The sequence below is a fragment of the Takifugu rubripes genome, chromosome 3 (assembly GCF_901000725.2).
Source record: "Takifugu rubripes chromosome 3, fTakRub1.2, whole genome shotgun sequence".
NCBI lineage: Eukaryota > Metazoa > Chordata > Actinopteri > Tetraodontiformes > Tetraodontidae > Takifugu > Takifugu rubripes.
The window spans coordinates 17,058,448-17,084,920 of record NC_042287.1 but is presented as its reverse complement, the minus strand read 5'-3'; the positions used below and the strand labels follow the sequence as shown (position 1 = coordinate 17,084,920).

The window sequence follows — 26,473 nt, the reverse complement described above, 5'->3', positions numbered from 1 at the left end:
GCTTTCTTTGAATGAACGTGATTTTTCTTCCGATCAGATTAATTTTCTAACTTTTCTGCTGAATATCACGTCTAAAGAGACGAGGCACATTCAGCTGCTGCACCTTCATCGTGATGATGAGGAGCCTCAGGTTTGATGACGCAATAATAGAAATAATGGGATATTTTTCCCTTTCTGTCAGCTGACATGAAAAATCACCATTTCAGCTCGTTTAGTCATTAAGTCCAAATAAGTCCAAGATATTTGCACATTTTAAATTAGTTTTTTACTTCTAAAAAGGAAGCACGTTCATCAAATGAAGCATACAAATTTTTGAATGATGAATGTCTGAGGAACTTTGAACATTTAAAACTCTTGATTGTATAAGACGCTATATAAATAAAGATTGATTTGATTTGATTTGATTCCCGACTGAAGACCCGAGAAAAGGTTCCACCCTGGAGAGATAAACCATTTATCACACGGCTGCAACACAAACACTTGATAACGGGCTGAATACAGAAGGCTTCAAATCTCTGATAAAGGCTGAAATAAAGGAGCTTAATTCTTCACGTTTTAGTCATTTACAGAAAACTGAAACGTTGTGCTTGTGATTGCAGACAATACTGATGAGGAAAATGGTCTTTTTGTCTGATTAATGGATGTTTGGGACAGTAAATTAAATTAAATAAAAAAACCCTTCAGATTCACGAGTTTAATGGAAATATAATCGACTCTTTAACGTGGACGGATGAACTGTTGGCGCCACCTAGTGGCCACGACGCAGCGGTGCAGAACTCAAACTTCTGAGCATCCGGACTGAAACAGGCAGGAAACATGAGGCACCGCTGCATCACGTGCTGAGAGTGTGACGCTCTGGGACATGCTGAGGCTTCAGAACACGAGGACGAGGACCAGCACCAGGACCAGCACCAGGACCAGCACCAGGACCAGCACCAGCACCAATAACCAGGACCAGCACCAGGACCACTGCCCCTCAGGGTGGAGCCTCCTGCCCGTCAGCAGTCATGGTTCTGACGGTGGAGGTCTCAGGGCCTGGCAATTTCCATTAGTGACTCTGTGTGTGTGTGTGTGTGTGTGTGTGTGTGTGTGTGTGTGTGTGTGTGTGTGTGTGTGTGTGTGTGTGTGCTACTTAAGTGCTTTATCAATAAAGTTTGAGTCACACCCCACCAGGTAAGGAAGGCCCTGAAGAAGAACAGAGCCAGGAAAGCAACGGGTCCGGATGGCATCAGCTCCAGGCTCCTGAGGTCCTGCACAGACCAGCTGTGGGATCTTCAGTCACATGTCCAACCTGAGCCTGAAGCTGGGGAGACGGGACGATGCAGGACGTCTTCACAGCTGTGTGAAGGAGAGGTATCGCAGATCTTTCCTGCCGGCTGCTGTCAGACTGCACAATAAACATAACGATGCTAGCACAATCTGAATATTATATATTCTGATATGTATATTGTATTCACCCTCTGAACCTGTACAGATATACAGGGGCTGAGTATCCATTTACCTGGATTATTATAAATATACATCCTCTTTGTAAATTCCACTCCTCCCGGATCAGCACTGTAAATTTCCCCGTGTGGGACAATAAAGGATCTGAATCTGAATCTTGAATTTCTTCCTCTATTTCAAGGAAAAGTCTGAATTTTCTTTACATTTTTGTTCATTTCTAATGATGCTGAATATTACAGCGACTCACTCAAACGTCTCATCCTGCCTGAGTGAAAGGAAACGATGAAACTTTCTCTTGTTCAAGTGTCGAAACACCTTCAAAGCTCCACTTTGAGTCATGTAACTAAAAAATACACCTACGGAGTGAACATGACTCTCACACACACACACACACACACACACGCACGCACGCACGCACACACACACACACACACACACACACGCACGCACACACACACACACACCCCGCCCCCTTGAAGCTACACATGCCCCAAAACAGGAAATTAAAGACCTGAGCGACGAGTCTCAGACCGACTTCGTTCTGAGAGATGAGCTGAAGAACAACCAGAACCTTTCACGGAACCAACCTTCGAGTTTTGAGAACAAAATCCAGTAAGTGTGTTTCTGTATTTTGCCTCTTAGATCCAGAGTTTAGAGTTTGTGAAGCTTCTTGAGATTCATGTTGAGAGGGAACGCCGAACTTTTTAGAGACACTTAAGAGTAAAAAGACCCAAGGTGGTTCTCTCTGTCAACTGGACTGGGTTTCTTCTCTTGAAGACGGTTCTCCTTCTATCCAGGAGGCTTCTTCAGTTCTGAAATCGCTGGGGAGAGAGCTAGAAAATATAGAGCCCCTGTGGACCATCTGCATGCTAATGATCTGGGTGGTCACCTGAGAGTCGTTAGCAGGGTCGTTGGTCGGGTCGTTCCTAGTTCCTGCTGAGGTGTCTCCCCTTTGTCTGCTGGATCAAGAGAAGAACCCCAGTCCAGTTGACAGAGAAAACTGCCTTGGAGACAATGACCTGGATGAGCTCAGAGTTTCCAGAAGCAGCAGCGTGTGGGTGCGTGGAGGCGGCGTTCCCCTCGGACACGTTTCTAGAGCTCACGTGTTCAGCATCGGCGGCTTCCTCACCGCGGAGCCGAGGTTCTCACGCGGAGCCCTCATCTTAGTTAAGCATCACGACGGTTCGCGCGTCAATAATCCGTGGAACCAAAATAGTCGCCCGCAGTCGGGGCTAAAACGGTTGTTGTTGCTATGGTTACAGAGCCATGAACTGCAGCGTCACCGCAGCGGACTACCAGGTCTACCTCTTCCCGGCGGTCTACGTGCTGGCCTTGGTCGTGGGTCTTCCCGGGAACGTGGTGGTCCTGGTGGCCTTCAGCTGCCGGGCGGCCTCCCGCACGGCCTTCAGCGTCTACATCAGCAGCCTGGCGCTGGCCGACCTCCTCATCCTCGGCACGCTGCCCTTCAGAATCCACTACCACCTCAACGGGAACAACTGGGTGTTCGGAGACGTCTCCTGCCGCCTCTCCGGGATTCTGTTCCACGCCAACATCTACCTGAGCATCTGCTTCATGACCTGCATCTGCGTGGACCGCTACGTGGCCACGCTGCACCCCCACGCCTACCTGCGGCTGCAGAGCGCCTGGTGCGCCATGGTCGTCAGCGCGGCGCTCTGGTGCGCCGTGGGCGTGGCCATGCTGGTCTTCATCCTCATGGGGCCTCTGGAGACCAACAGGGTCCGACCGGGAAACCACCTGTGCTTCGAGAACTTCGCCAAGACGGAGTGGACCTCGCGCCTGGCGCCGTACAGCTTCCTGTGTCTGACCTTCGGCTCCCTGCTGCCCTCCGCCATCATCCTGGTGTGCTACCCGCTGGCGGCGAGGCGCATCTCCGCCATCAAGACGAAAACGGCGGCGAAGGCGGTGAAGGTCATCTACGCCATCCTGGCCATCACGCTGCTCTGCTTCATGCCCAACCACGTGGTCTACCTGCTGCACCTGCTGGGACGCATGGAGGTCATCCAGAACTGCGCCGCCATCAACGCCATCTACCACGCCCGGCGGGTCACCATGGCGCTGGTCACCCTCAACACCTGCATGGACCCCCTGCTGTACTACGTCACCACCAGCCACTGCAACTGGAAGAGCTGGAGGCTGAGGTCATGGCTGGGGGACGGCGCCAGGAGGCACCGCGGCATTTACGTCATCAACGCCACGTGATGCCAGCGCGCCCGCCTGCGCCCCAGAAACCACCCTCACCATAAAGCCATAATGACCATCTCAGACATCAGAGGTTCTACAAAAGCTTTTATTCAAACAGGGTTTTCAGTGTTGGGGGTTGTTGGTTCTGTTGGGTCAGCAGAGGCCAGCAGGAAGTCCCTTCTTCAGCAGCGTGGACAGGAAGCTGCCCAGATCCTCGTCCTGGAAGCAGATCCACAGTCTGAGATCAGGACTTCGCTCACACTTCCTCATTTTCACGCAGCAGCTGCAGATTTTGCGACCCTCCTTTTTGTGCTTTAGTGATTTTTAGAATCTGATTTTCCACATGAGAAATGAAGCTAATCGTGAAAAAAGTTTGCTGCCCGTGAGCCTGAACGGGTTCCTGTTGTCGTGCGTTTGTGCCACTGCTGATGTCGCTTGTGTGTCTGTGAGACTTCAGATTAAAAACATGAGACGTTGCTGAAGGCTGCCGAGCTTTTGTTGTGCAGGAAGTTGCGAAGCCACATAAACCGCTCGGCTGCACAGCTCTGACATAACCCACGCGCTCACTTTCATTTCTGTGTGTGTGTGTGTGTGTGTGTGTGTGGGGGGGGGGGAAGATTCCGACCTGCTTGCTGCATGCGTCACGTGCTCCATCCAACATGTGACCCTGAACACCAACAAGACATCGAAGAGAGGAACAGCGACCTCTAGCGGCAGCAGCGCGGCTGCGCAGTGAACGGTTCTCACCTGGTAGCTCCATGACAACAGCAGCACCTTCATGCTGGCGTCCTCAGCAGACGAGGACACTTTGACAACGATGGACTCCACCATGACCGTTCCATCGGGGAGGTGCTGGACGGTGTAACCCTTCAACACGCTGAAGCAAAGAGAAGAAGCGTCAACAGGGGAACCAGTGACACCAGCAGATGTATCCTCCCCCTCCCAGTAGCACCTCTTCAGGTGTGTGTAGACGCGGTGCAGCGTGTCGTTATCACTGTGGGGGTCCTGCAGGTGGACTCGGCAGGTGAAGCGTAGCTGGTGCTCGTTGAGTCCGAGCTCCTTCAGCGCCTGCTCCGAGGACACCAACCTCAGGCTCTGACGGAGAGACCAGACAGGAGGTGACGGCAGGCTCCAGCGTTCCTGAACAATGAGCGGATCAAACCTACGTTTTCCTTCATAATCAGGGTTCCGTGCATGGCGCGAGGCTTTTTGGGATCAGGAAGAGGCCCTGAAAGACAGGAATGAAGTCACCACATGTGAAGGACCGCCCACCCGGTGTCAATGAAGGACCGCCCACCCGGTGTTGTAAACGACCGCCCACCCGGTGTCAATAAAGGACCGCCCACCCGGTGTTAATAAAGGACCGCCCACCCGGTGTCAATGAAGGACCGCCCACCCGGTGTTAATAAAGGACCGCCCACCCGGTGTCAATGAAGGACCGCCCACCCGGTGTCAATGAAGGACCGCCCACCCGGTGTTAATAAAGGACCGCCCACCTGGTGTTAAGAAAGGACCGCCCACCCGGTGTTAATAAAGGACCGCCCACCCGGTGTCAATGAAGGACCGCCCACCTGGTGTTAAGAAAGGACCGCCCACCCGGTGTTATAAACGACCGCCCACCCGGTGTTAATGAAGGACCGCCCACCTGGTGTTAAGAAAGGACCGCCCACCCGGTGTTAATAAAGGACCGCCCACCCGGTGTCAATGAAGGACCGCCCACCCGGTGTTATAAAGGACCGCCCACCTGGTGTTAAGAAAGGACCGCCCACCCAGTGTCAATGAAGGACCGCCCACTCGGTATATGAAGGACCGCCCACTTGGTGGATGAAGGACCGCCCACCCGGTGTCAATGAAGGACCGCCCACCCAGTGTCAATGAAGGACCGCCCACTCGGTGGATGAAGGACCGCCCACCCGGTGTCAATGAAGGACCGCCCACTCGGTGGATGAAGGACCGCCCCCAGCCCAGTCACTCTAAATGCACCTCCGAGCACCATCTCCCTCTTCAGCAGGTTGAGCGAGATGTCCACGGGAACGCTGGGATTGGTGGTTACTGTCACCGTCTCTCCGTTGGCCGGCATGTAACAGTCGATATCTGTCGGGAAGGTTGGGATTAGATCACGAGGCTCGTCAGCGGGATTAACATTCGCGATTGACCCAGCACGCACTGAACTCCTGCTCGATCTTCCCCTTCAGGAACTCCATCTTGGCCGCCTCCCCGTGGACCAGCAGCATGTTGCGAGGCTCCGCCATGCGGATCAGCTGCATGATGCCTTTGGCGTCGGCGTGGGCGCTGAAGGACATGTACTCCACCTGCAGCTTCACGTCCAGCTGAAAAAGACGTCTGGAGCGTTAGTCTGATGCTCCTCCCGGGGAACCGAACTTGGACCTTCATCTTCTGCAGCCTACGACTGCTTCACTCTCTGATTTGAAATGGTTCAGATGATCCCAGAAGGATCCTGGAGGTTCTAAACCGGAGCGATGGTCCCTAAAGGTCTTACTGTTGCTCTTCCTTCCATCTCCAGTTTCCTCTGGCCGTTCAGGATCTTGTGTCCGATGGTTCCTTGGACGCAGTAACCCGGCATGATGACCTGGAAGAACCAGAGGTGTTGTTGCTGTGACAACGAGGCCCCCACCCCCGGGGGGCAGAACTCACCATGTTCTTCTCATTCCCAGCCCACTTCTTGAAGATCTGCAGGGACTGACCGGCGTGCAGCATACCTGGCGTGGCGAAGACCACCTGAAAGAGCACAATGACCTCAACGTCTGGCGTTGGTGTGTTTGGATGGACTGGGGGGGGGGGGGTTACCATGGGGCCGGGGTTGTCAGCATAGGAGCGGTCGAAGGCCTTGATGTGTTTAAACTCAAACATGTTCCTCTGCACGAAGGTTTTTCGGATCTTCTGGTTGGTCCACGTGATGAAGAGCTTGTAGTAATGGTTCGCTTTCTCCGTCAGCCCGGTGGAGAAGTAGATGGGGGCCTTCAGGTTCATCCTCTCCCTGTTGGTGGAGGAAACCAGTGAGCATCTTGCTCTTCTGTCCCGGTCTTTAATTCAGTAGAAGAAGAAGAAGAAACTACCAAAAGGTTTCCAACAGGATGCAGAGTTCTTGTGCTCTTCCCAGAGCGAAAACTGGAATCAGAACCTGCAATGAAGAATAAACCCCAGATTCTTCTCCTGCTGGTGGGGCCCCACAGGCGCGACCCCGCAGGCGCGACCCCGCTGGCGGCGGCCCCGCAGGCGCGGCCCCGCAGGTGCGGCCCCACAGGCGCGACCCCGCAGGTGCGACCCAGCAGGCGCGGCCCCGCAGGTGCGGCCCCGCAGGTGCGGCCCCGCAGGCGCGACCCCGCAGGCGCGACCCAGCAGGCGCGGCCCCGCAGGCGCGGCCCCGCAGGTGCGGCCCCGCAGGCGCGGCCCCGCAGGTGCGGCCCAGCAGGCGCGGCCCCGCAGGTGCGACCCCGCAGGTGCGACCCAGCAGGTGCGGCCCCACAGGTGCGGCAGCTCTTACCTTCCCCCCTCGCTCTATGCTCTCGTGCACCTTCTTCAGGAAGTCCCTCTCCCTGCACCTCTTGGAGTCCCGGATGGTTGTGGCGTACGTGGATTCGGAGATGAGGATGTCGGGACGACACTTATCGATCCACGCCGCCCTGCATCGGGCGAGGAGGACGTCAGCGCGCGGACGCACGGGAAAGGACGGGAACTGAAACACGTCTTACCCTAAATGCCTGTCGGGCGTCATGTTATAGTCTCCCTGAAAGCAAACAGACTGTTAACAGGTGTCGTCCTCATTTCAGGTGAACGTCTGAGAGGAGCTTCAGCCCTGGTCCAACTTTGACCTCATTAACAGATCAATTCTTCACCAATGAAGCTGCTTCAGATGAAGGACAGAAGAGCGTCACACGCCCGTCTCTACTCACAGTGTAGACGACCGATTCTGAGCCCACTTTAATCTGGACCATGGCGGCTCCCAGGACGTGTCCTGCGTAATACGCCTTGATCTCCAGCTCGTCGTCCACCTGCCGGCGACATCGGCCCGACTGAGCGTCAGAGACGAGAGCAGCGGCTCCTGCAGCCGTGCTAACGAAGCTAAAGCTCACCTGCACCGTTTGGTGGAGGTTCAGAGGAACCACTTTCTTCATGCAGTCTTTGATCATCTGTGAGGTGAAGAAGTTGGTTTCTCCCTTTTTGTCAACAGTGATCTTCCGGAAGTCCTCCAGCAGGATGGGGCAGATGGCCTTGGTGGGGTGGGTCATGTAGATGGGCCCGTCGTAGCCCACCATCTCGCTCATGAAGGGCAGCGCGCCGCAGTGGTCCAGGTGGAAATGGCTGGGAACGGTCCAGGAGAAGCCGTGTCAGGGTCAGGTGGAGGACGAGCAACGGGCCGACAGTGACGAATGTGACAGCAACGAACCTGATGATGACGCAATCCAGAAAGTCCGTCAGGCGGCCGTTCTGCGTGACGTAGGAAAAATCCGGGAAGCGTCTCTGCGACGTGAGAACCAGAGTGAGCTGAATTCCATCACATCACTCCCATAAAACTAGACATCTTACATCATCGTTGTATCCCATGTGCATGCCACAGTCGAGCATGATGTTTTTGCCTCCGATGGACACCAGGATGCAGCTGCGGCCGACGTCCTGTCCGGCACCTGCGGAGGGACCCTGAACGTTACACGCCTGACAGGGGTTAGCTTCGCTAGCTAACAGCGGGAAACCTCTCACACAAAATCAAGTTACATCCTGGTTTTGGGGGCTCGAGTGAGAGAAAGACACGTTATTGTCGCTGAATTCGCCAGCGGGGACAATGAAAACACGTTAAAGTCTATGAAATGTTTATACGCGCATCGTTGAGAGGGGTTAGCTGCTGCTGCTACTCACCCAGCGGCGTCACCTTAATTTCGGGCATGTTTTCTCAGAGTTTCGGAGTATTACACCTCACTAAAGCGGTGACAATCAAATACCCGCCGTTTATAATGAAATATGCCTTTTGAAGTTTGCAAACATGTGGACCATTTCGTACAGAGGCGTTCTTTTCTAATTTTGGGACAAACGGTAGTACTACCCAATAACATCCGGGAACCCCTTTCAAAATAAAATCCCATTTTTAACTCGCATCGTCAGCGTTGGATAGGTTTGATGGTTTGATGGATCAAGGCTATAAAATTAAGATACTCACGTTGATAGAATGAAGTAAAGAGAAAATATATTACGGTCCAGTTACGTCACCCCAGAGACTTTCTTCATTTTCGTCTTGCACGATCCTTTTTAAATATCTAATTTTTTTGCACGCTGTTGGCGTCCATGGCAACACTAAAACCACGGGGAACCGATGATGGCTCGTCATTCACATTATCCTCCACTATCCCCTAATGCTCCCTCATAAATAGCTGAGGATAAATAAACACATCAGTCAGTCCGACACATGTTTATAAAATGTGCATTGTATATGATATTTTCTTCTTTAATTTAATCCCAACTTGTTTTCGTCTACGTTGCTGAAACGCTGCATTCTCGGGGTTAGTTATTGCTTGGTAGTGCTGTCGTCATAGTAACGGCGGTCCAACGCTTCTTCCACCGATACCTTTATTATGAAGGCCCAACTTCCGGCGTACACCGGAAAGTCTGCGCAGGAGCGCCGGGTTAAAACCGGAAATACCTGCCGGTCCGCACAGACTGATACTGACGCGCGTTTCGTTCTACTTTTACGTTTTTCTTGTTGTAATTGTCGTCTCTTGATTAAATGTTCGCATGTCGTTAGTAACGCGCGCTCATCAAACCTTTTCCTCGTTATTCGTCAGCGCTTCCTGGTAGAGAATCATGGCTGCTCCTGAAGCGGATCCACAGGATCACAGGTTCTCCCTGCAGGAGGTTCTGGACGCTTTCAAACTGTGTTTGTCCGAAAATAAAGAAGTGTATCTGGAGCACTACGTATCTGGCTGGCGAGGCCTTGTTAAGTAAGAGATGAACCCATAATTACTGCTTAATGAACCATCTAAATACGGACATTAGAGAAGTTTGGCTTTGCTTATGGCGCCGTGTGATGCATTTTCTGCTGCAGGTTCCTCAACAGTTTGGGGAGCGTGTTTGGATTCATTTCCAAAGATGCTGTGGGTAAAATAAAGATCCTGGAGGGATACCTGGAGGGAGACAACAGTTCCCAGTACGCCACCGTCCAACTGATGGTGAAGTATGAGCTGGACAACCAACTGGTGGACCTGACCAAGAGGGGGAACCACCCAGAGTCGGGCTGCCGGACCCTCCTGAGGCTGCACCGTGCGCTGCGCTGGTTGGAGCTCTTCCTGGAGCGTCTGCGCGTCAGCGGCCAGGACGAAAAGACATCGGTGATGTGTGCGGACGCCTACGACCAGTCCCTGTCCCAGCATCACCCCTGGGTGGTGCGGAAGGCGGCGGGCCTGGCGTTCTGCGTGCTCCCGGGGCGCGAGGCCTTCTTCCAGGTGATGAACGTGGGTTCCGCGGAGCAGGTGGTGTCGGTGCTGGGGGAGGCGGTGCCGCTCATCTCGGAGGTGTACCAGATCACCGAGACGCTCTACGCCGAGCAGCAGCTGCTCCAGCTGCCCTAGGGCAGAACGCTGTCAACAACAACAACCTCGGAGTTCTGTGGATTTATTCACGTCTCATCATGATGGAGGGAACAACTACGGGACCAAGACCTGGAGAATCAGTTTCCAGGTCCCTAAATCTTTGATCTTCCACTGGTTTAATATTCAAAACCTTCGTTAGCATTAAAACCACTGTTATTAATAAACCTGTACGTGTTGAATTTGAGGGTTTACACCTCCAATTTCCCATAATTCCCATCTGGGCTGGTTGGGTTCAGGGAGAGAGAGAATATTTACAGTCAAATGATGTTTAACGTGATTTGTGTGTAATCCGTCTGCTGTACGCTGGTGATCAATAAACGTGTGATGTAGCTGATTTCAGATGTATTGATCACAGCTGCATCTTCATTCAAGAACGGCTGTTTCACAGAACGTTTTATTTTTCCGGCCACACAGAAACGGCAGCGAACGTCTCAGGACACGGTCCTGGAGCTGAAACTGTTCCTTCAAAATGAACTGAAGCCTGGAAATGAGCCGCGAACCCAAGAAGTCAGATAATAAAATAGAAAACACTGCAAAGAAAGGTCAGGATCAAACAGACGGGCTCGGAGCTCCGCAGGACTTCAGCCGCCAACGCAAAAGCCAAATATAAACAAACTCAGCCGTTTCAGTCCAGCTCCTCCAGGTCGTTCATGTCCAGTTTCTTAATTTTCCTGTCTGAGAAGAAGAAACACGTTAAACTCTTCGAAGGCGGCGTTCCGACACGGAGGACTTGCGTCACACAACTCACTGAAGTGGAGTTCGATCTGCTCGATGATGTCCATGCTGCGCTGGCTGTCCACCAGGTTGACGGCGAACCCCCGTTTCCCGAAGCGTCCCGCGCGGCCGATCCGGTGAAGGTACGTGTCGTTGTCGGCCTGCCCGGCTAAATCCACCGGCAGGTCAAAGTTGACCACAAGGGTCACCTGTTCCACATCGATTCCTGCCAAGAGCCGACGCCACAACCCGGGTTAGCGGTGGTTTTCCCAGGACCCCCAGTCCTCCCAGTTACCGGCTCACCTCTGGAGCAGACGTTGGTGGTCACCAGAACCTTCTCCTTTCCCTGCCTGTAGCGTTCGATGACGGCGGCTCTCTGCTCCACCGTCATTTCCCCGCTCAACACCCCCACCTGGTGGCCTTCCTTGGTCATGCTTTCAGCCAGCCACGAGGCCATCCTGCGCGTCTGAATACACGATTCTGGGCTTCAGGTTCACTCAGAATCCTAATACAATCCCTCAGATTAACGGGAATGTTCACGTCTGTCGCTGAAGCTGGTTTCATTCCGGCCAGATGCCGTTTATGCTGCCTCGGCTCGACTTCACTGACATCTGGGAGGTAATTGGTCAATGGGAAAAGGTTCCATGCTAATGAGCAGGAAGGGTTAGCGCCACCGTGCAGCGAGGATACGGGCAGATCAATAAGTCTACTCCCTCGGTCACATCATTCATCACATCTTGGTCACCGTTACCCTGAGTTTTGACGTTTTAAATTAAAACTGGATCCAAAGTGGGAACGCGTTGCGGTTGCCGGGAGCGCCGGAGCAGCTCGGCCGATTTACCTTGCAGAAGACGATGGTCTGTGCGATGGTCAGGCAGCCGTACAGGTTACACAGCGCCGCAAACTTCTCCTCCTTGTCCTTACAGACCATGTAGAACTGCCTGATGTTGTCCAGAGTCTCCTCCTCTCGCTTCAGCCGGATGATGTTGGGATTGGGAATGATCTTCTCTGCAAAACTCCACACCGAGTCCTCGAAGGTGGCGGAGAAGAAGAGCATCTGACACTCCTTGGGCAGCAGTCTAAGAGGAGGAAGAGGAAGAGGAGAAGAGTAGCCCGGGCACAGCTGGAGAGGCGCCAGAACCCACCTCTGGATGCGGATGCTCTGGTCCCGGTGGCCCTGCATGGCGATCATCACATCGGCCTCGTCCAGCACGAACATGGAGATCTTCTTGGGGTCGATGGCCTTCCTCTTGGTGCACCAGTCGTAGACGGTGCCGGGCGTCCCGATGACGATCTGCTCCTCCACCTTGGTTCCTTTCTCCACTGAAAGAACACAGACCGGCTCAAAACCCCCCGACTGTGACAGGAAACCCTCCCGAGCCGACGTTTACGGAGCGCCACGCACTTCGGTTGCCCCGGACGGCGTAGACCAGCTTGACGTTGGAGCAGAACTTCCCCATCTGCTCGACGACCTGGCCGATCTGCAAGGCCAGCTCGTACGTGGGCGCGATGCACAGGCACTGGAAGGACAAGAGCGGTCACTGGCGAACACGGCGCCGGGCCCGCGCCTGCGGCACGGAGCCTACCTGAGGCCACGCGTGGGCCGGGTTGGCGTTGCTGAGCATGGCCAGGCAGAAGGCGGCGGTCTTGCCGGTGCCGGACTGGGACTGGGCAATCAGGTTCTGAGGCCTGGAGCCAGAGAAGAGAATTCACGCACAGCTCCGCCTTTGATGTTGCCGAGAGGGAAAAGGAACTCACGGGTGCGCCAGCATCAGGGGCAGAGCGTTCTCCTGGATCCCAGAAGGTCTGTTGAAGCCCATCTGATAGACCCCGTTCAGCAGGTCCGCTTTCCTGCCCAACACAGCCGGTTCAGCCACAGGTGGAGGAGGAGAAGAGAGGCAGAAAGGAGGAAACTCACAATCGGAGCTCCTCAAAGGACTTGACCGAGTACAGAGGAGAGTTCGGGTCCCGCTGCTGAACCTCCACCCGGTTCCTGTTCAGAACCAGGGAATGGCGGATCAGCTTGTTGAGCAGGGACTGCTGGGCCAGGTCCACCCTGTCCCCCTGCTGGAGCCAGCCTTCATCGTCAGACCCTCCCGCGTCGGTGTTACCTGTGCAGGTGCGGTCAGAATTAAGGAGTCGCCAGGATGCGACCGAACCGACCCAGAACTAACGTGAAGGCGGAATTAAATCAAGTGCATCTACCGTTGATGTCGGCTCTCCTGGCGCTCCGCCGTCGCTCCACTTTCTTTGAAGTATCAAAGCGGACAGAGAGAAAACTTTCCCACTTTAATGATCAAAGTAGCGAACCCAACATCAACTTTACCGACAGTGCGCGTGAGCTCGGAAGCTAGGTAGCACAGCAAGCTAACGCCCACCGAGAGCGTTTGATTGCGGTCAGAAAAGCCATTTTATCCTACCTGTGGGGCCGGTGCCGAGGCCACCTGCATGTCCACGGAAGTCGCCCACGAAGCTTCCATCATTCTCTAAACGTGAACTTTGTCGTTCTTTCGGCAACAACTCTTAAATTGCCAAAAAGTTTGATGACAGCGTGATGGACGCGCGTCAAATGAAGATTCCACGCGCCGCCGCTGCCTGACCCCGCTGCACCGCGCGACACCCCCGGTGTTACCTTCAATTAAATGGGAAATGTCACCATTTGTACTCGCGCCTGAACCCCCACCGGATGAACAATCCGGAAAATCAAGACCTGTTCGTTCAGTCAATCACACAAATAACCTTTATATACGTTCTTCCCAGTGAAGGCGGCACGCGGCAGCGGCGAGCTGTGAAACGAGGTGGGTTATTTTTTAATGTGGAAGTTTCGGGGGAGCAGTGAAAGCAGCATCCCCGCCCTGCTGAGCCAGCTCCCGGTAGCGGCACGTGATAAACAGACTGGGCCGCTTGTGATCGCTCAGCGTTTAAAGTGAACATTTATCATCAGTTATTTTCGAACCCTCTGTTTTTAAACACTTACCAGATCCCACGATGGAGACTTTCCCAACAATTCTATCATTTCATATTGGAAATGTAATATCCTCACAAAAATGACAGACGTTAGACTCTGGCGAGTCCAGTTACCCCGATGTGGAGCACGCACACACACACACACGCACACACACACACACGCACACACAGACACACACACACACCTGATGTTTCCCCAGATTTAACAACACCCTGTAATTGTCATGGTAACCTGGTGAGGAAACAGACGGCTCTGCAGACACAGCTGAACACCCACATCAGGTTTAAGAGCTTCTCAGAGGGATTCAAGTTGACGTGACGGTGGCTGTAAAGCCTCTGCTGGCCAGCACCACATGTTGTTTTGTATTTTCCAGGGAAAGAACCCTGAATTGATCCTGTTCACCACAGGGGAAGATGCCGTCTTGGATGCACCCACTAGAGGAGGGGGGATGGTTAATGAAAATCGGAATCCTCGCTCCTCTTCCCCAATCTAGCGTCCGCTGGAGGAGGGGAGGAGCAGAATAAATGGAGACAGGTCTTGCAACCACATGTTGCTGCAGCAGCTCCAGCACCCACCTCCCCCTTTTCCCCCCCAGTCAGACCGACTGAGGAGGCTGCAGCGGTAGCGTCTTCCACCTGTGGCAGCACCCGCCAACCCTCCACACCACAGAGGCAGAACACAGAGCTGAGAGGGATGAAAGGAGGAGGCTATCTCTCATCATAAGTGGACTTCTGACTGAGGGAGGGAGAGAGCGAGATCCTCACTGCACTCAGCCGACACAAATGAGAGGTAAGAGGAGAACCTGCCATGGTTCCAGCTGCAGCTGCTTGTTGCATCCATTACATGTGGGTTTTGTTCAGGCGACAGGCGAGCGTGTTTCCTGTAGGTGCTGTATGTTCAGATGCAGGTTGCCAACAGGTGGTTTCTGGAGCATCTGCTCACCGTTCTGACACTAATGAGAGCAGACGAGCGAGGCAGCGCTCTGGGTTGATGGTTTGGATAAATCCTGCAGGGTGACTCATAAGCCAGACAGCAGAATGGCATCCTGGGACTTTTAACACGGGTCAGCGGAGAGTAAAGAGCAGGAACCGCCGGCGCCACAGCAGAACCTTCAGCCATCACTTGGTCCCACCTCACGCGTTTAGATCAACGACCTCTTTGATTTGCTGCTTTACTCGTCGAGCCTCTGAAGTCTGATGTCTACGCACTCTCAGGAATGTGGTGCTAATCAGAACCCGGGTTCTTGCTTGTGACCTAAATCAGTGTTCTGGGTCAACAAACGGCAACAGGTGGGCAGAAGAATGAAACCAGGATGTCGGGGGGGAGACCTGAAAGGAGAAAGTGTAGAAGTCATTTGTGGAGCAACACCTGTGCTGAGGTGAGAGCACGGAGGCGGAATGGATCAACTTTTTATGAATGTTCTGGAACAGCCATGAGGAGAGTCCAGATGCGTTAGCGTAGCTTTTAGCTTTACGCGCTTCTTTGCTGCTGCTTTGAGAACACCTTTGAAAAACCAAGCTTCTGTAAACCCTCTTTTCTTCAATCACCACCATTTTGGCTCCCTTATTTCTGAGTGTGTGACTGCTTCTGTTCTCTGGTCGGACACTAGGCGGCGCTGTTGTCAGGCAACCCAACAAATGGCCGTAATTACATCTTTGACCTTTAGCTGCTGATGGTTATTGCTCTGGCGCTGAAATACCCAGTTTGATTAGTCAATATTGATCACGTGATTAGCTTAAAAGCTGGTTGCCCCAGCTAGAATTTACTGGTTGGCGTTAGACCCGTTTGTGCTGCAACGTTCTGGGAGAGAGCGGCGCAGCTCAGAGGTTCTCCGGTCCATCTGCAGGCAGCGGGGCGAGCACAGCCGTCTCTATGGAAATTGCTTTCGTCATAAACAGAGCCATCAAGCCTGCGCGGGTCTCTGGTCATGCAGCACGCAGACCCTTGACAGCACATAACCAAGTTCAGTGGTGGAGGCCACATTAGCAGCGCCAGATGGGCCGAGCGCATTCCAGTAATAAACGTATACATGTCACACTGCCAGACCATCAATAGGAGTCATTCTAAATGTCAGAGACGCTGCTTTAACCTCCTCCTGGAGGTTTTCACATCTGGCCTGAACAGAATTACCCGTTTCCCCCGGTCTCAGACAGTAATTACACCCCGGTGTTTGATCTTATTGCTAGGTAACAAACACTTTAAAACACAGAGAAAACCTGCTGCTATTCAGGCCCGGGGGGGGGGTGAATTTACCCGCTGCCTCGTGTGTTTTACAGGCATCACGTTGCACTGTGACAGTGTTTTATTGGTTCATGTTGGCGCAGAATTCAGTCAAAAAGAAACAGAATTTCTGTGAGGAATTTTGATATAATCGGGAAGGCGGGGCTCAGAGCCCAGACTGCTGCTCGCCAGCAGGGGGCAGCGTCGCCCCTTATGCATCAGCGCATTCGCACGTTAGCCCACCTTAGCGTTTGTTTCTGAATTAACCATCTATGAGTATTAACGAGATCAGAATATATTAGTTGATAATATGTATCAATAATAACGGAAGGTGGAAACTTTTCTCCGATGTTTATTATTTTGATTATTTTGATGTCACAGATTCATAAAACCAGCAAAATGCCTGGACTCATGAACAAGGAGAACCGAAGCGCTCTGCCCCTCAGTGTCTCTGACATCACTTCCTGTGTCAGGGGTTACACCCTGGCCATGACGGCATCGCTGACGTATGAGAACATCGAAGATCATGCGATCGAAGGTGAGGACCAGCGTGAACGTTCTCCTGTAAAACTGTGAAACTGTCCTGCCTGTTTGTTTGCTTGCTGCATCTCCGACCTTCTCTGCTGCTGTCAGGGATCTTCATCTACCCCCTGGAGGAAAATTCCATCGTGGTGGGCTTCGAGTCGATGATTTCCAGTCAGATTATAACCCTGCAAATCAAAGACAAATCAAAAATCGAAGACTGTTTCCTGGATTGCTGCCACGCGTCTAACGGAGTCCTTCAGGGAGTCAACGGTAGGAAGCTTCACTCGTGCTCCTGCTGGGTTCTGAGTGCTGCTTAATGCCGATAATTCCAGTGGAAAATGGGATTTATGCAGAATCAGTGCAGATGAAAGCAGCTCCTCCTTACTGACGCCGTTGCAGGACACATTGTGATGGACGAGGACCTGGAGAGGACGGTGCTAGTGGTGAACCTTGGGATCATCCCTCCCATGGAGACAGTGCACGTTCTGGTCAGCACCTCTTCTGAGCTCTGCACCCTCCCCAGTGGCGGCATCAGCGTCTGCTCCCCGCCGGCGTGCACGCCACGCGTACAGAGAACCATCAACGAGGAGCAGGGACTGTCTCCAAACTTCTCCCGGACGTGAGTCCAAAGTCTGGCTTTGGTAACATCGCGTCCACATTTGCTGCTGTTTTAAGTTGCCTAATGCTTTCGATGGTTCCTTCTCCCCAACCTTCAGGAGGCCCTCAGGTGTCTTGAGTCCTCACGAGCAAACTCCAAGCTCTCCTCAGCTCTGGTTGTCTTCACTGTTGGAGGAGGAGACCATCAACTCCATGGACTACGAGTTCAACTTCCAGCTGGAGATCCGAGCCCCTTATCTGCTCGCAGGTCAGTGAAAGCTGCTGCTGCCGTAGACTCGTCCACCCGTCTCTGGACACTCTTCATCTCATGGAGCTGTGAAGCAACTTCTGGGTTATTTCCTGCTATATGGGTCGGTTCCTGCTGGAGCGTCACAGCGGAGAACCTGCCAACGGCGCCTCTCCTCTGACTCTGTTGTAGGTGTTGAGAGCCCGTCTCACGCCATCCGAGCCGACGCGGACCCCCTGGCTCGCTCGGCCACCAGCGTGGTCATCACCCTGGCCGACAAGTACACCTACGACTGTCCCGTCAGAATCCTCATCTACCCCAGCGGTAGGTCAACGACCGCCGTGTCCTCTCTCAAGTGTCCAATTGAAGAGCTTTTTAGGTGCGATCGTTAGAGTGGGATCGGAGGAGAGGTGGGCGAGCAGCAGCCTCCAGCTCTGCTCTCTTCCTGCTGTGCTCAACAGTGCGGAGGTTCTCTGGGAGGGGGAGCGAGCCGGGCTAATCTGAGGGGGTCTGAAGGTCCAGTCGTTCCGGTTTGAACCAGATCTGACCTGCTGATGAAAGCCTCCGGAAGACGTTGAGCTCCAGATCTGCTGGATCTAAATGTGATCCAGCCTGAGAAGGATCTGCGCAGCAGCGGAAGACGTTCCTCAGGGTGGTGGTTCAGGACTTTCACATCCACTTTAGGACAGATGTTCCCTGATGTGAGACCGAGTCGCTGATCACTCTGAAGCATTCACGCTCACTTCCATGTCGCTCCAGAGCCTCACCTGCCACACGTGCTGATCGAGAACGGAGACATGACGCTGGACGAGTACGACGAATACCTCCACGGCCGCAGCGATTTCATCAAGGCCACCAAGAAAGACTCCAGCAACGCGCGGAAAGTGAGTGATGCAGATGTGCTACAGCGGCTAACGCTCATTAGCGTCATAGTCCAGTTTGTAGTCCAGGATGTGATGCTCTAAAAGCTTCAGAACACCAATGTAGTTGTGAACATCGTCAGCCAATCTAGTCAACCTGTGTGATTAAACGAGTTCAGCTAACGCTACATACTTGCTATTACCTTCACGTAAGCTCTAGGAGTCGTTGTTATTTCCTGCCTCTGAGGGTCCTGCTGGATGTGTCGTTCATCCTCTATGTGTCCTTTCACGTCTCCTCCATGATGAGGTTCTTTTGCTCAGCAGATTGAAACAGAGAGCGCACTTGGCCATTAAAGTGTGTTTCTATGGAAACACTCCAAAGGCTCGCCACATGCTGTCTGGAACTTCCTGCATCTGTAATATTGATGTGCTGCGTCTCACCATCTGATTTCCATCTCTGGATGTGTGAACTCCGCAGTTCAGATCTTGAGTGATGCTGCTTGAGGTTCCTAACCCCACACCCTGGGATTTGGTGGTATTCCAGGTGGATGTCATTCGCAGGCGCCTCCATAAGGACATCCTCCACCACCCTGTGGTCATGCTCAACTTCTGCCCCGACCTCAAGTCCGTCAGCTCAGACCTGCGGAAGGTTCATGGCGAATTCATCTTCCTCATCGACCGCAGCGGCAGCATGAGCGGCGTCAACATCAACCGTGTCAAGGTGTCGTGTAATAAACAGAAATCCACGATTAAAATATCAAGTTAAATCTGCACTAAACACCAACACGCAAACATGCTTTTAACAGAATGTAACAATCTGTTTTTGTCCAATCGCCACTAAGCTATTTACATATTCCGCCTGGGTCCTTCGCCATGGCGACGAGCTTGCCTACAGGAGCCCAGAATGACAATCATGTGTGTTCCAAACACTCCTCACGTGGAATCTGGAACAAATCTGTGACCTGCACTGGTCAGAGGTTCTCCCCTGAAGTGGGAGGGGCTTAGAGACAGATGTTCAGTTCTTGGGTCAAAGCGCTGCTCGCTGTGACCAAATCCTTCCTTTCTGGCAGGACGCCATGGTGGTGATGCTCAAGAGCCTCATGCCAGGTTGCTTTTTTAACATTGTTGGCTTCGGGTCTACGTATAAATCGCTCTTCTCAACAAGCCAAAGCTACGACGAGGTAACAATGCCTTCGCCCGTCGTAACCGTACAAACACTGCACCAACTATCAGAAAATCTGGTAAACCTCTTCCCCGCTGAGCAGGAAGCACTGACCCTGGCGTGCGAGTATGTCCGGAAGGTCAGAGCCGACATGGGCGGGACCAACATCCTGGATCCTCTCAGCTGGATCCTGAGGCAGCCGATGATCCGGGGACACCCTCGCCTGCTCTTCCTGCTCACCGACGGCGCCATTAGCAACACGGGCAGAGTGATCCAGCTGGTCCGTGGACACGCGCGCTACATCAGGCGAGTAGGGGGCGCTCGCCCCTAACCTTCGCTCTGACCCGGTACTGCGGTAGTTGATGGTGGAAATAAATGTCACTTCAAATGGAAATGCATCTTCAAAAACAAAAGATTTGTGCCGTTTTTGAAAAACCCTCCATCCGTCACCGCAGCTCTAACAGCAGATTAGCTCGTCCCGGGACGGTGGAGGCCTGAGCACGTCGCCTGGAGCCGTGAGCCTCTGCTAATGAAATCTGCAGACGGAAACGTGTTGTTGTTGTCGTCAGGTTTGAGCCTGGTGACGTGAGTGCCGGCACAAACAACCGCTCACAATGGCTGCGAGCGCCTGGAGCAGCAGAACCTCAGCTAACAGGGAAATCATTTTGGTTCCCAGCTTGGCCGAGGATCACGCGGCAAATCCTCCTCCTGGTCTCCCGGGAAATAACTGACATTTGTCTTTGCTCCTTTAATGGATGGACAGCCCAGATGATTGCATTAGTTTCCCAGAGCGGGACCGGTTCAACACATCCTGGTTGTTACCTGCCTGATCTGACACACCAGCAGGCTGCCGCTCAGATGAGCCAGGACGTGGCACGTTCTGATGACATCATTGATTATTGGTGCATCGAATGACTTAAATCTTCACTCTGAAAAGATCAATTGCAATCATTCTGATTCTGAGCCCCAGATTAGATCTGTAGATGTTTCTTTGAGCTTGTGCTCAAACAACAACCCTCTAAAGCAAATGGAAGATGATGAGAACAGATAAAAACCTGATTACTGTACATCCAAGTGTAATGGAGTTGATGCTGTGGAGAGGAGCTCATTCTGTGTGTGTGTGTGTGTGTGTGTGTGTGTGTGTGTGTGCAGGTGTTTCACATTCAGTATTGGACAGACAGCCTGCAGGAGGCTGGTGGAGGCATTAGCAACAGTTTCCAAAGGGACGGCGGAGTTCCTGGCGGACGGTGAAAGGCTGCAGCCGAAGGTTCTCCTCTTCTTTGGTTCCTCACAGGCAGCATTTCTTCGTACCACTGAGTCACATGACTGATTCTGTGGGGACCTTTGAAGAGCTCATGTCCCAGATGGCGGATGCTGCACCCGTCAGGGTATTTATTTACTCTTTTGACCCCACAGATGTTAAAGTCCCTGAAGAAGACCATGTCGGCAGTGCTCAGCGACATTTCCATCGAATGGCTTTTCCCTGAGGCCGAGGAAGTGCTGCTGTCTCCTGTGGGCAACACCTTCCTGTTTCCAGGAGACAGCCTGATTGGCTACAGTGTGGTGTGTGACACCAACCGTTACCACGCCAACCCCAAATCGGTGAGTGACATCGTCACGTCTTTTTGTTTGTCCTGCCAATGGGCTGGACGCAGCGTTGATGGCATCAAGGTGGGACTCTTGACAGGACAAGAGGAGGAGATACAGCATGATGCGCTCCCTCGAGTCAGCCAGCTCCGTTTTTTATCACTCACAAGAGGAGGACCCGCAGAAGACGGGCACCGACACTCTGGCCTCCCACAGAGACGTCCTCGCCGGCCCTCCGTACGACTCCATGATGGACAGCAGTCCCGTGAGCAGAGACGCAGATCCATCAGGTAGACTGGGTCCGGCTGGGTGGTCCGTTACGCCCTCTCTCCTTCTGTGGGTCACTCTGGCACGATAACGTCGATCTTCATGAATGAATTGCAGATTTGGACTGCAAGACATCTCCTCGACGCCGCGCCTACAGCACCAACCAGATAACGGACTACAACCCAGCAACGAAGGTCTACACTCCCAGTGACCCCAGTGCAGCCATGACAAAAAATCCACTGCGGCGAACCAAAGCCCAGGAGCTGATCGGTCAGATGGGCCCAGAACATGAAGCACAGTGGAGGAAAGACTACCAAGTAAGACTACCAGGACTACCGGCGGGTTTACCAGCACTGGCGTTGATCCCATTGATCCCTTTTGTTGCGTTCAGCCGCAGTTGGCGAGTCTGTGTGCCGCATCGTCCAGAGGGCCCCCCCTGGGCGGGACCAGGCCCTTCTCTCAGCAGGAACCGATTCCGCAGCAAGAATCCGAAGATTCCGACCATCGTGTCCATCCGCCTCAGGAAGTCCCTCAGACCATCAATGCTCCACATGCTACTCGCTGCGGGGACGACGGGTCCAGGTCGTCCACTGACAGCCCATCGTTGGGCAGTACTGCCGATTCAGGTGAGACCACAGACTGAGGACTACCCTACAGGGCACTTCACCACATCCATCATAGAGCTGTTCAAGGGTCCAGAGGGACCAGTCCCCTCCAGCGGAAGACGCTTCAGGGCCTCCATGTGTGTGTTTCAGATTGTTATGGGCACCAGGTCTGCCAGGCAGAAACCCCACAAGAGGCCCTCAGGTCAGATCTGGGAGCAGACCAGCCCAAAGGTGACTGTAAGGTCGTGGTTTCTGGGCTCTTGTGTGGAAAACCAGCCAAGTGGGAAGTGCTGTTTGATATCAGACCCTTCCTGAGCGGCCGCGAGCGTGAGGAGAAGGTTCACGAGGAACTGTGGAACGAGACCTTCCACTACCTGGCCGGACGGTCCATCATACACGACTTCGAACACATGGCAGAAAAGGAGTGTGAGATCGAGCACGGTGAGCTTTTACTGGGACAGAGGAGGTCAATAACTGGTTATACTGGGACAGAGGGGGTAGAGCTAGAGCCTGGGTCTACTGGGTTTCCTGGGTCTACTTGTCTCCTGGGTCTCCTGGGTGTGCTGGGTCTCCTGGGTCTGCTGGGTCAACTGGGTGTGCTGGGTCTCCTGGGTCTACTGGGTGTGCTGGGTCTACTTGTCTCCTGGGTCTCCTGGGTGTGCTGGGTCTCCTGGGTGTGCTGGGTCAACTGGGTGTGCTGGGTCTCCTGGGTCTACTGGGTGTGCTGGGTCTCCTGGGTCTACTGGGTGTGCTGGGTCTCCTGGGTGTGCTGGGTCTCCTGGGTGTGCTGGGTCTCCTGGGTCTACTGGGTGTGCTGGGTCTCCTGGGTCTACTGGGTCCACTGATATATTCTGAGATGTTCTGTACATTGATTCATGTTTGATGGTTCTCAGGTTTGGGGAGGAAGTACCAGCTTTATGCTGTCCAGACCAGTAAAGCCTGTAACATCCAGAGCAAATACACAGCGTTCATCCCTGTCGACCTGGACACCAACGAGTATTTGCCCACAAGCGTCGTGTACATCAGCCCCCGTGAGTTGAGTGGATTTAATGGAGAGAACTTCCTGTTTATATTTATACTCCTGTAAACGTGTGAGGGCAGCCAGAACCTCCCCAGTGCTCCCAGCAGGTGTAAACTGGGCAGGCTGTTGTTGAACGTAGAACTGCATTAATGCTTCGGTTCCTGTCAACCTAAAGACGCCACAACCATTGTTTTCAGATGACGGTCTGAAGAGAAGCTCTCACCCCAGCTCTCGAACCGGGAGCAGGAAGAACCGAGGCTACTCCATCGGACTGGGACGCTCCCAGTCCAGCGGCATGTCCGAGGAGGCCGAAGACACCCTGCTGCCCAACAGTAAGGAGACACCTTTCAGGGCCCAGAACATCAGCCTGGCGTGGTCATTGATGGCGTTTAGGGTGGAGCTAGCACACCTGTGAGAGTGGAACCAGGACTAGAGCAGGTCTGGGTTGGCTGGAGCGTTTCAGCCTCCTCAGCAGGGACTCTTGAAGACAGGAAGCTCAGGGCAGCTTCTCGCCATAGCAACAGGCGGCGCCTGACGTGAATCCCTGTCGTTGACAGATGCAGACGATGGCGCCTCGCCGTGCAGCACCCCCTCCTCCAGCGGCTGGGAGCGATGCGGCTTCATGGAGGGTAAGTGAACGCACCGCCCCCGGAGGTAAGGCGACGCACTCACATCCTGGGGTTCTCGGACTTCCGTCCACACCCGGAGATTTGGTCCGTAAATCTTTGGAGCTGCGTCTAAACAGGAAGTGATGCAGCTTTCCTGCACTGTGAAATGAACAAAAGAATCAAAATCACTCCAGAACGTTTCATGTTACCTGCATCAGCCAGGCTGAAAGACCAGCGTTTCTAACTGTCTCCGTTTCCATGGCGCCCAGTCTCCCCGAGGAGCCCGTCTGTGACCTCTGACCAATCACAGAAGTCGCTGGAGAGCCTATTTTCTGCCAGGTGGGTGTTTGGATTCTGCCCGCCCACACAGATGTTTGCTAACTGTGGCGCCGCTGAAAAGAGACTTTTCTTTGTTCTCATCTGCCGGAGCGGCAGCGGCGTCGCTAACGTGATGCTAATCATTGCATACAAATGAACCATGTTGACGAGGGGCTGGGCTGGACCTGTTGGAGTCCTTCCCAGAGACTAGAAACCGTCATGTTTGGGTCTCTGGCGCGTCCTGATTGGCTCTCCTGTCTGACTCCGCCTCCCGTGTGATTTAACCGCTCTGTCGTCCCTGAAAGGCTCGCCCTCAGCAGGACCCGTCTTTTGACCCGCGCCGCCAAAGGATTCATGTGTCGCTCTCACAGCAAGTCGGGCGATTCGATGGGAGAGAGCGAGAATGAGAACAAAGACTACATTCCACTGGTGGGTTCACGTCTCCAAAGCCCAGAGCGCCCTGGCAGCGGCCTGCACGCCGCGCCGGTTAGCGTTAGCCAGACAGACGAGGAACAATTGTTACCAGGACAGAATGTGCACATGACATAATTAGCCGCGTTGCTAACAGCCCTTGACTGCAGAAGTACTCTCTTCTTCTCCAAATGGTCACGCTCACGTGCAACAGCACCATGAGGGGCCAGGTTGTGTATTCACAACAGGAAGCTAAGTGTCTCTCGTTTGGTTCTGCAGGTGTTGCTGCAGTTGGCTAGCGGTGCCTTTCCCCTCGACCCAGCCCTGTGCGAAACCATTAGTGTCCCCATGGACAAGCTGAAGTGGACGTCCCCCTTCAGCAGCCACCGCTCCAGCCTGGGCCACGTGTCCCAGTCCAGCAGCCGCCGGGCCGACGCCGGCGACGACAGGCAGGAGGCGCCAGAGTTCTGTCAGCAGCCCGCAGAACCTGCTGCCAACGTCCACAGCCCGTCTCATCTGTCCAAGAGTCTCTGGAGAGCAGACTCCGGTTTTTCCTGGTCAGCCAGTCCGGAGCAATCGCAGTCGGACAGTGGGGGGAGCTCTGGATCAGGTGGGTCAGAAATAGCGTCACCCAGCTGCCCGGGGAAGAGGATGCTGGACCCAGAGAGCATGATATGGGCCACGGCCGTGGCCCTGGCCTGGCTGGAGCACAGCTCTGCCAGTTATTTCATAGAGTGGGAAATGATAGCCGCCAAGGCTAGCATGTGGCTGAGCGCGCAGGACATCCCAGAAGGCCGAGACTTGGCCTCCATCAAGGCCGCCGCCAACCAGCTCTTCATCATCCTCAGACACTGGGATGAAAACCTGCAGCTGAACATGCTCTGCTACAACCCAAACAGCGTCTGAAACAGGGCGGCCGGCCCACCCGATGCTATGCTAACAGCTGAACGGTTCTGTGATCAGCAGTTTGTTGTTGCTGTTGTGGTTTCTGTGGGTGTGCTTGTTCCTCCAAACATATCAGTGGCTCGTCAGAGGTGCTGTGCACGCCGTTACCTCGCTGGTGCCAAATTCGTTAGCCTGATTCCTGTTAGCAAGCGCGGCTAACCTGATTTTGCGCCACATCAGTGTTGAATCTGTAGCATGCTGGATCTCTGACTGTCAGCATCCGAAACGCTCTCAGTGTCACGAGAAAATGCTGCAAAACTGTGCCAACGATGCCGTTTTTATATCTTTGATCGAATGTATCGTGGAAAAATAGAAAGTGTTTCCTGGCAACAATGGTGCTTTGAAGTGTCGAAGTGTCTCTTTTCCTGCATAAATATGACACCAAACTGGTGTTTAAAGCTTAAATGAAAAAGATTGCTCTTGGTTCTGGTGGCGAATGTGCTGAAGATTCTTGTTTATCATGTTGGGTCGCAGCTTCGGTTCCGCCCGCCTTTCCCTCTAGAACCCGTTCTAACTGTAGTGACGCCTGCCTGTTCTGCTGTTGAGTAGCAAAAAAATATGCAAAGAAAAGAAAAAGATTCCTTTTGAAATGTGGGATTCCGGCGCATCCCGCAGTAGCATGTTCGCCGCTCAGTACCCATCGGTCCAAACGCAGGAGGTGTCTGGTGGTGCTGAAGCCCCTCCAGAACCGTCCAGAACACTGGGGTCCGCTCTGAGCCTGTGGGACGGGCTGAACCACCTCGCTTGTCATTGTGTGTTTCGCCGTTTTGGGTTGAACAGCACCGGGGAGACGTCCAACGTGCCCCTCGGCGGCGCCACCTGGAGGTGAAACCTGGTACTGCTGCCGCGATTGTTCCACAAGTGCCTCCCAGAGTTCAGCAGCAGAACGTCAGCGTGCGCTCTGGAGGACGCGTCGTGCACCTGCGTCCTGACGGAGGTGCACCTTCACCTGCCCGACCCCCCTCTTCTGTTGCTCTACTCAGGAATCTTCAGTCTCCACTCAGGCTGTTGCGTCACCCCTCCTGCATGATGGCGGCGGCGGCGGCGGCCGTGTTTCACCTGTGTGTGCTGGTGTGCTCTGATGCCGGTGGTGTGTGCAGTGATTCCGTGCTGTATCTTTCTGTGTGCCTTCAATGATCCGAGGCTGTCCGAACCTTCTGTGGTGTCTTTT

At 53.6% G+C, this 26,473-nt stretch overlaps 5 protein-coding genes across 7 annotated transcripts; 3 read left to right on the top strand and 2 right to left on the bottom strand.

Annotated features, from left to right (window-relative positions):
• The first annotated feature begins 1,924 nt into the window (after window positions 1-1,924).
• On the top strand, window positions 1,925-4,125 carry LOC101063099 (proteinase-activated receptor 3). Its single transcript, XM_003977808.3, has 2 exons — window positions 1,925-2,058; window positions 2,709-4,125. The coding sequence occupies exon 2, from the start codon at window positions 2,713-2,715 to the stop codon at window positions 3,664-3,666; it is 954 nt and encodes a 317-aa protein (XP_003977857.1). The 5' UTR covers window positions 1,925-2,058; window positions 2,709-2,712; the 3' UTR covers window positions 3,667-4,125.
• On the bottom strand, window positions 3,737-8,726 carry ints11 (integrator complex subunit 11). 2 transcript variants are annotated; one of them, XM_003977809.3, is made up of 17 exons: window positions 8,524-8,725; window positions 8,197-8,294; window positions 8,057-8,130; window positions 7,743-7,971; window positions 7,563-7,661; window positions 7,362-7,396; window positions 7,154-7,292; window positions 6,726-6,790; window positions 6,457-6,646; window positions 6,304-6,387; window positions 6,149-6,238; window positions 5,816-5,978; window positions 5,632-5,742; window positions 4,815-4,876; window positions 4,601-4,743; window positions 4,396-4,525; window positions 3,737-3,867 (listed from the first exon to the last, which is right to left on the bottom strand). In XM_003977809.3, the coding sequence occupies exons 1-17, from the start codon at window positions 8,549-8,551 to the stop codon at window positions 3,802-3,804; spliced, it is 1,806 nt and encodes a 601-aa protein (XP_003977858.1). In that variant the 5' UTR covers window positions 8,552-8,725; the 3' UTR covers window positions 3,737-3,801. The 2 variants fall into 2 exon arrangements, with proteins under 2 accessions (XP_003977858.1, XP_029689048.1); XM_029833188.1 differs by lacking the exons at window positions 3,737-3,867; window positions 4,396-4,525 and having other exon boundaries at window positions 5,562-5,742; window positions 8,524-8,726.
• A 518-nt stretch (window positions 8,727-9,244) lies between these two features.
• cptp (ceramide-1-phosphate transfer protein) lies at window positions 9,245-10,584 on the top strand. Its single transcript, XM_003977810.3, has 2 exons — window positions 9,245-9,599; window positions 9,704-10,584. Exons 1-2 carry the CDS (start codon window positions 9,463-9,465, stop codon window positions 10,224-10,226), a joined length of 660 nt encoding a protein of 219 aa, XP_003977859.2. The 5' UTR covers window positions 9,245-9,462; the 3' UTR covers window positions 10,227-10,584.
• Window positions 10,585-10,613: 29 nt separating this feature from the next.
• On the bottom strand, window positions 10,614-13,796 carry ddx19a (DEAD-box helicase 19a). Its single transcript, XM_003977811.3, has 11 exons — window positions 13,382-13,796; window positions 13,167-13,209; window positions 12,880-13,072; window positions 12,720-12,812; window positions 12,548-12,650; window positions 12,367-12,481; window positions 12,107-12,284; window positions 11,803-12,040; window positions 11,265-11,427; window positions 10,996-11,187; window positions 10,614-10,922 (listed from the first exon to the last, which is right to left on the bottom strand). Exons 1-11 carry the CDS (start codon window positions 13,442-13,444, stop codon window positions 10,873-10,875), a joined length of 1,431 nt encoding a protein of 476 aa, XP_003977860.2. The 5' UTR covers window positions 13,445-13,796; the 3' UTR covers window positions 10,614-10,872.
• Window positions 13,797-14,117: 321 nt separating this feature from the next.
• Window positions 14,118-25,635, top strand: vwa5b1 (von Willebrand factor A domain containing 5B1). 2 transcript variants are annotated; one of them, XM_029833187.1, is made up of 22 exons: window positions 14,118-14,718; window positions 16,531-16,687; window positions 16,783-16,944; window positions 17,074-17,293; window positions 17,391-17,539; window positions 17,711-17,842; window positions 18,278-18,402; window positions 18,923-19,099; window positions 19,449-19,559; window positions 19,644-19,846; window positions 20,693-20,807; window positions 20,957-21,142; window positions 21,228-21,417; window positions 21,512-21,711; window positions 21,786-22,020; window positions 22,150-22,440; window positions 22,893-23,030; window positions 23,218-23,352; window positions 23,578-23,649; window positions 23,898-23,967; window positions 24,252-24,375; window positions 24,637-25,635. In XM_029833187.1, the coding sequence occupies exons 2-22, from the start codon at window positions 16,549-16,551 to the stop codon at window positions 25,261-25,263; spliced, it is 3,801 nt and encodes a 1,266-aa protein (XP_029689047.1). In that variant the 5' UTR covers window positions 14,118-14,718; window positions 16,531-16,548; the 3' UTR covers window positions 25,264-25,635. The 2 variants fall into 2 exon arrangements, with proteins under 2 accessions (XP_029689047.1, XP_029689046.1); XM_029833186.1 differs by having other exon boundaries at window positions 19,449-19,846.
• The last annotated feature ends 838 nt before the right edge of the window (window positions 25,636-26,473 follow it).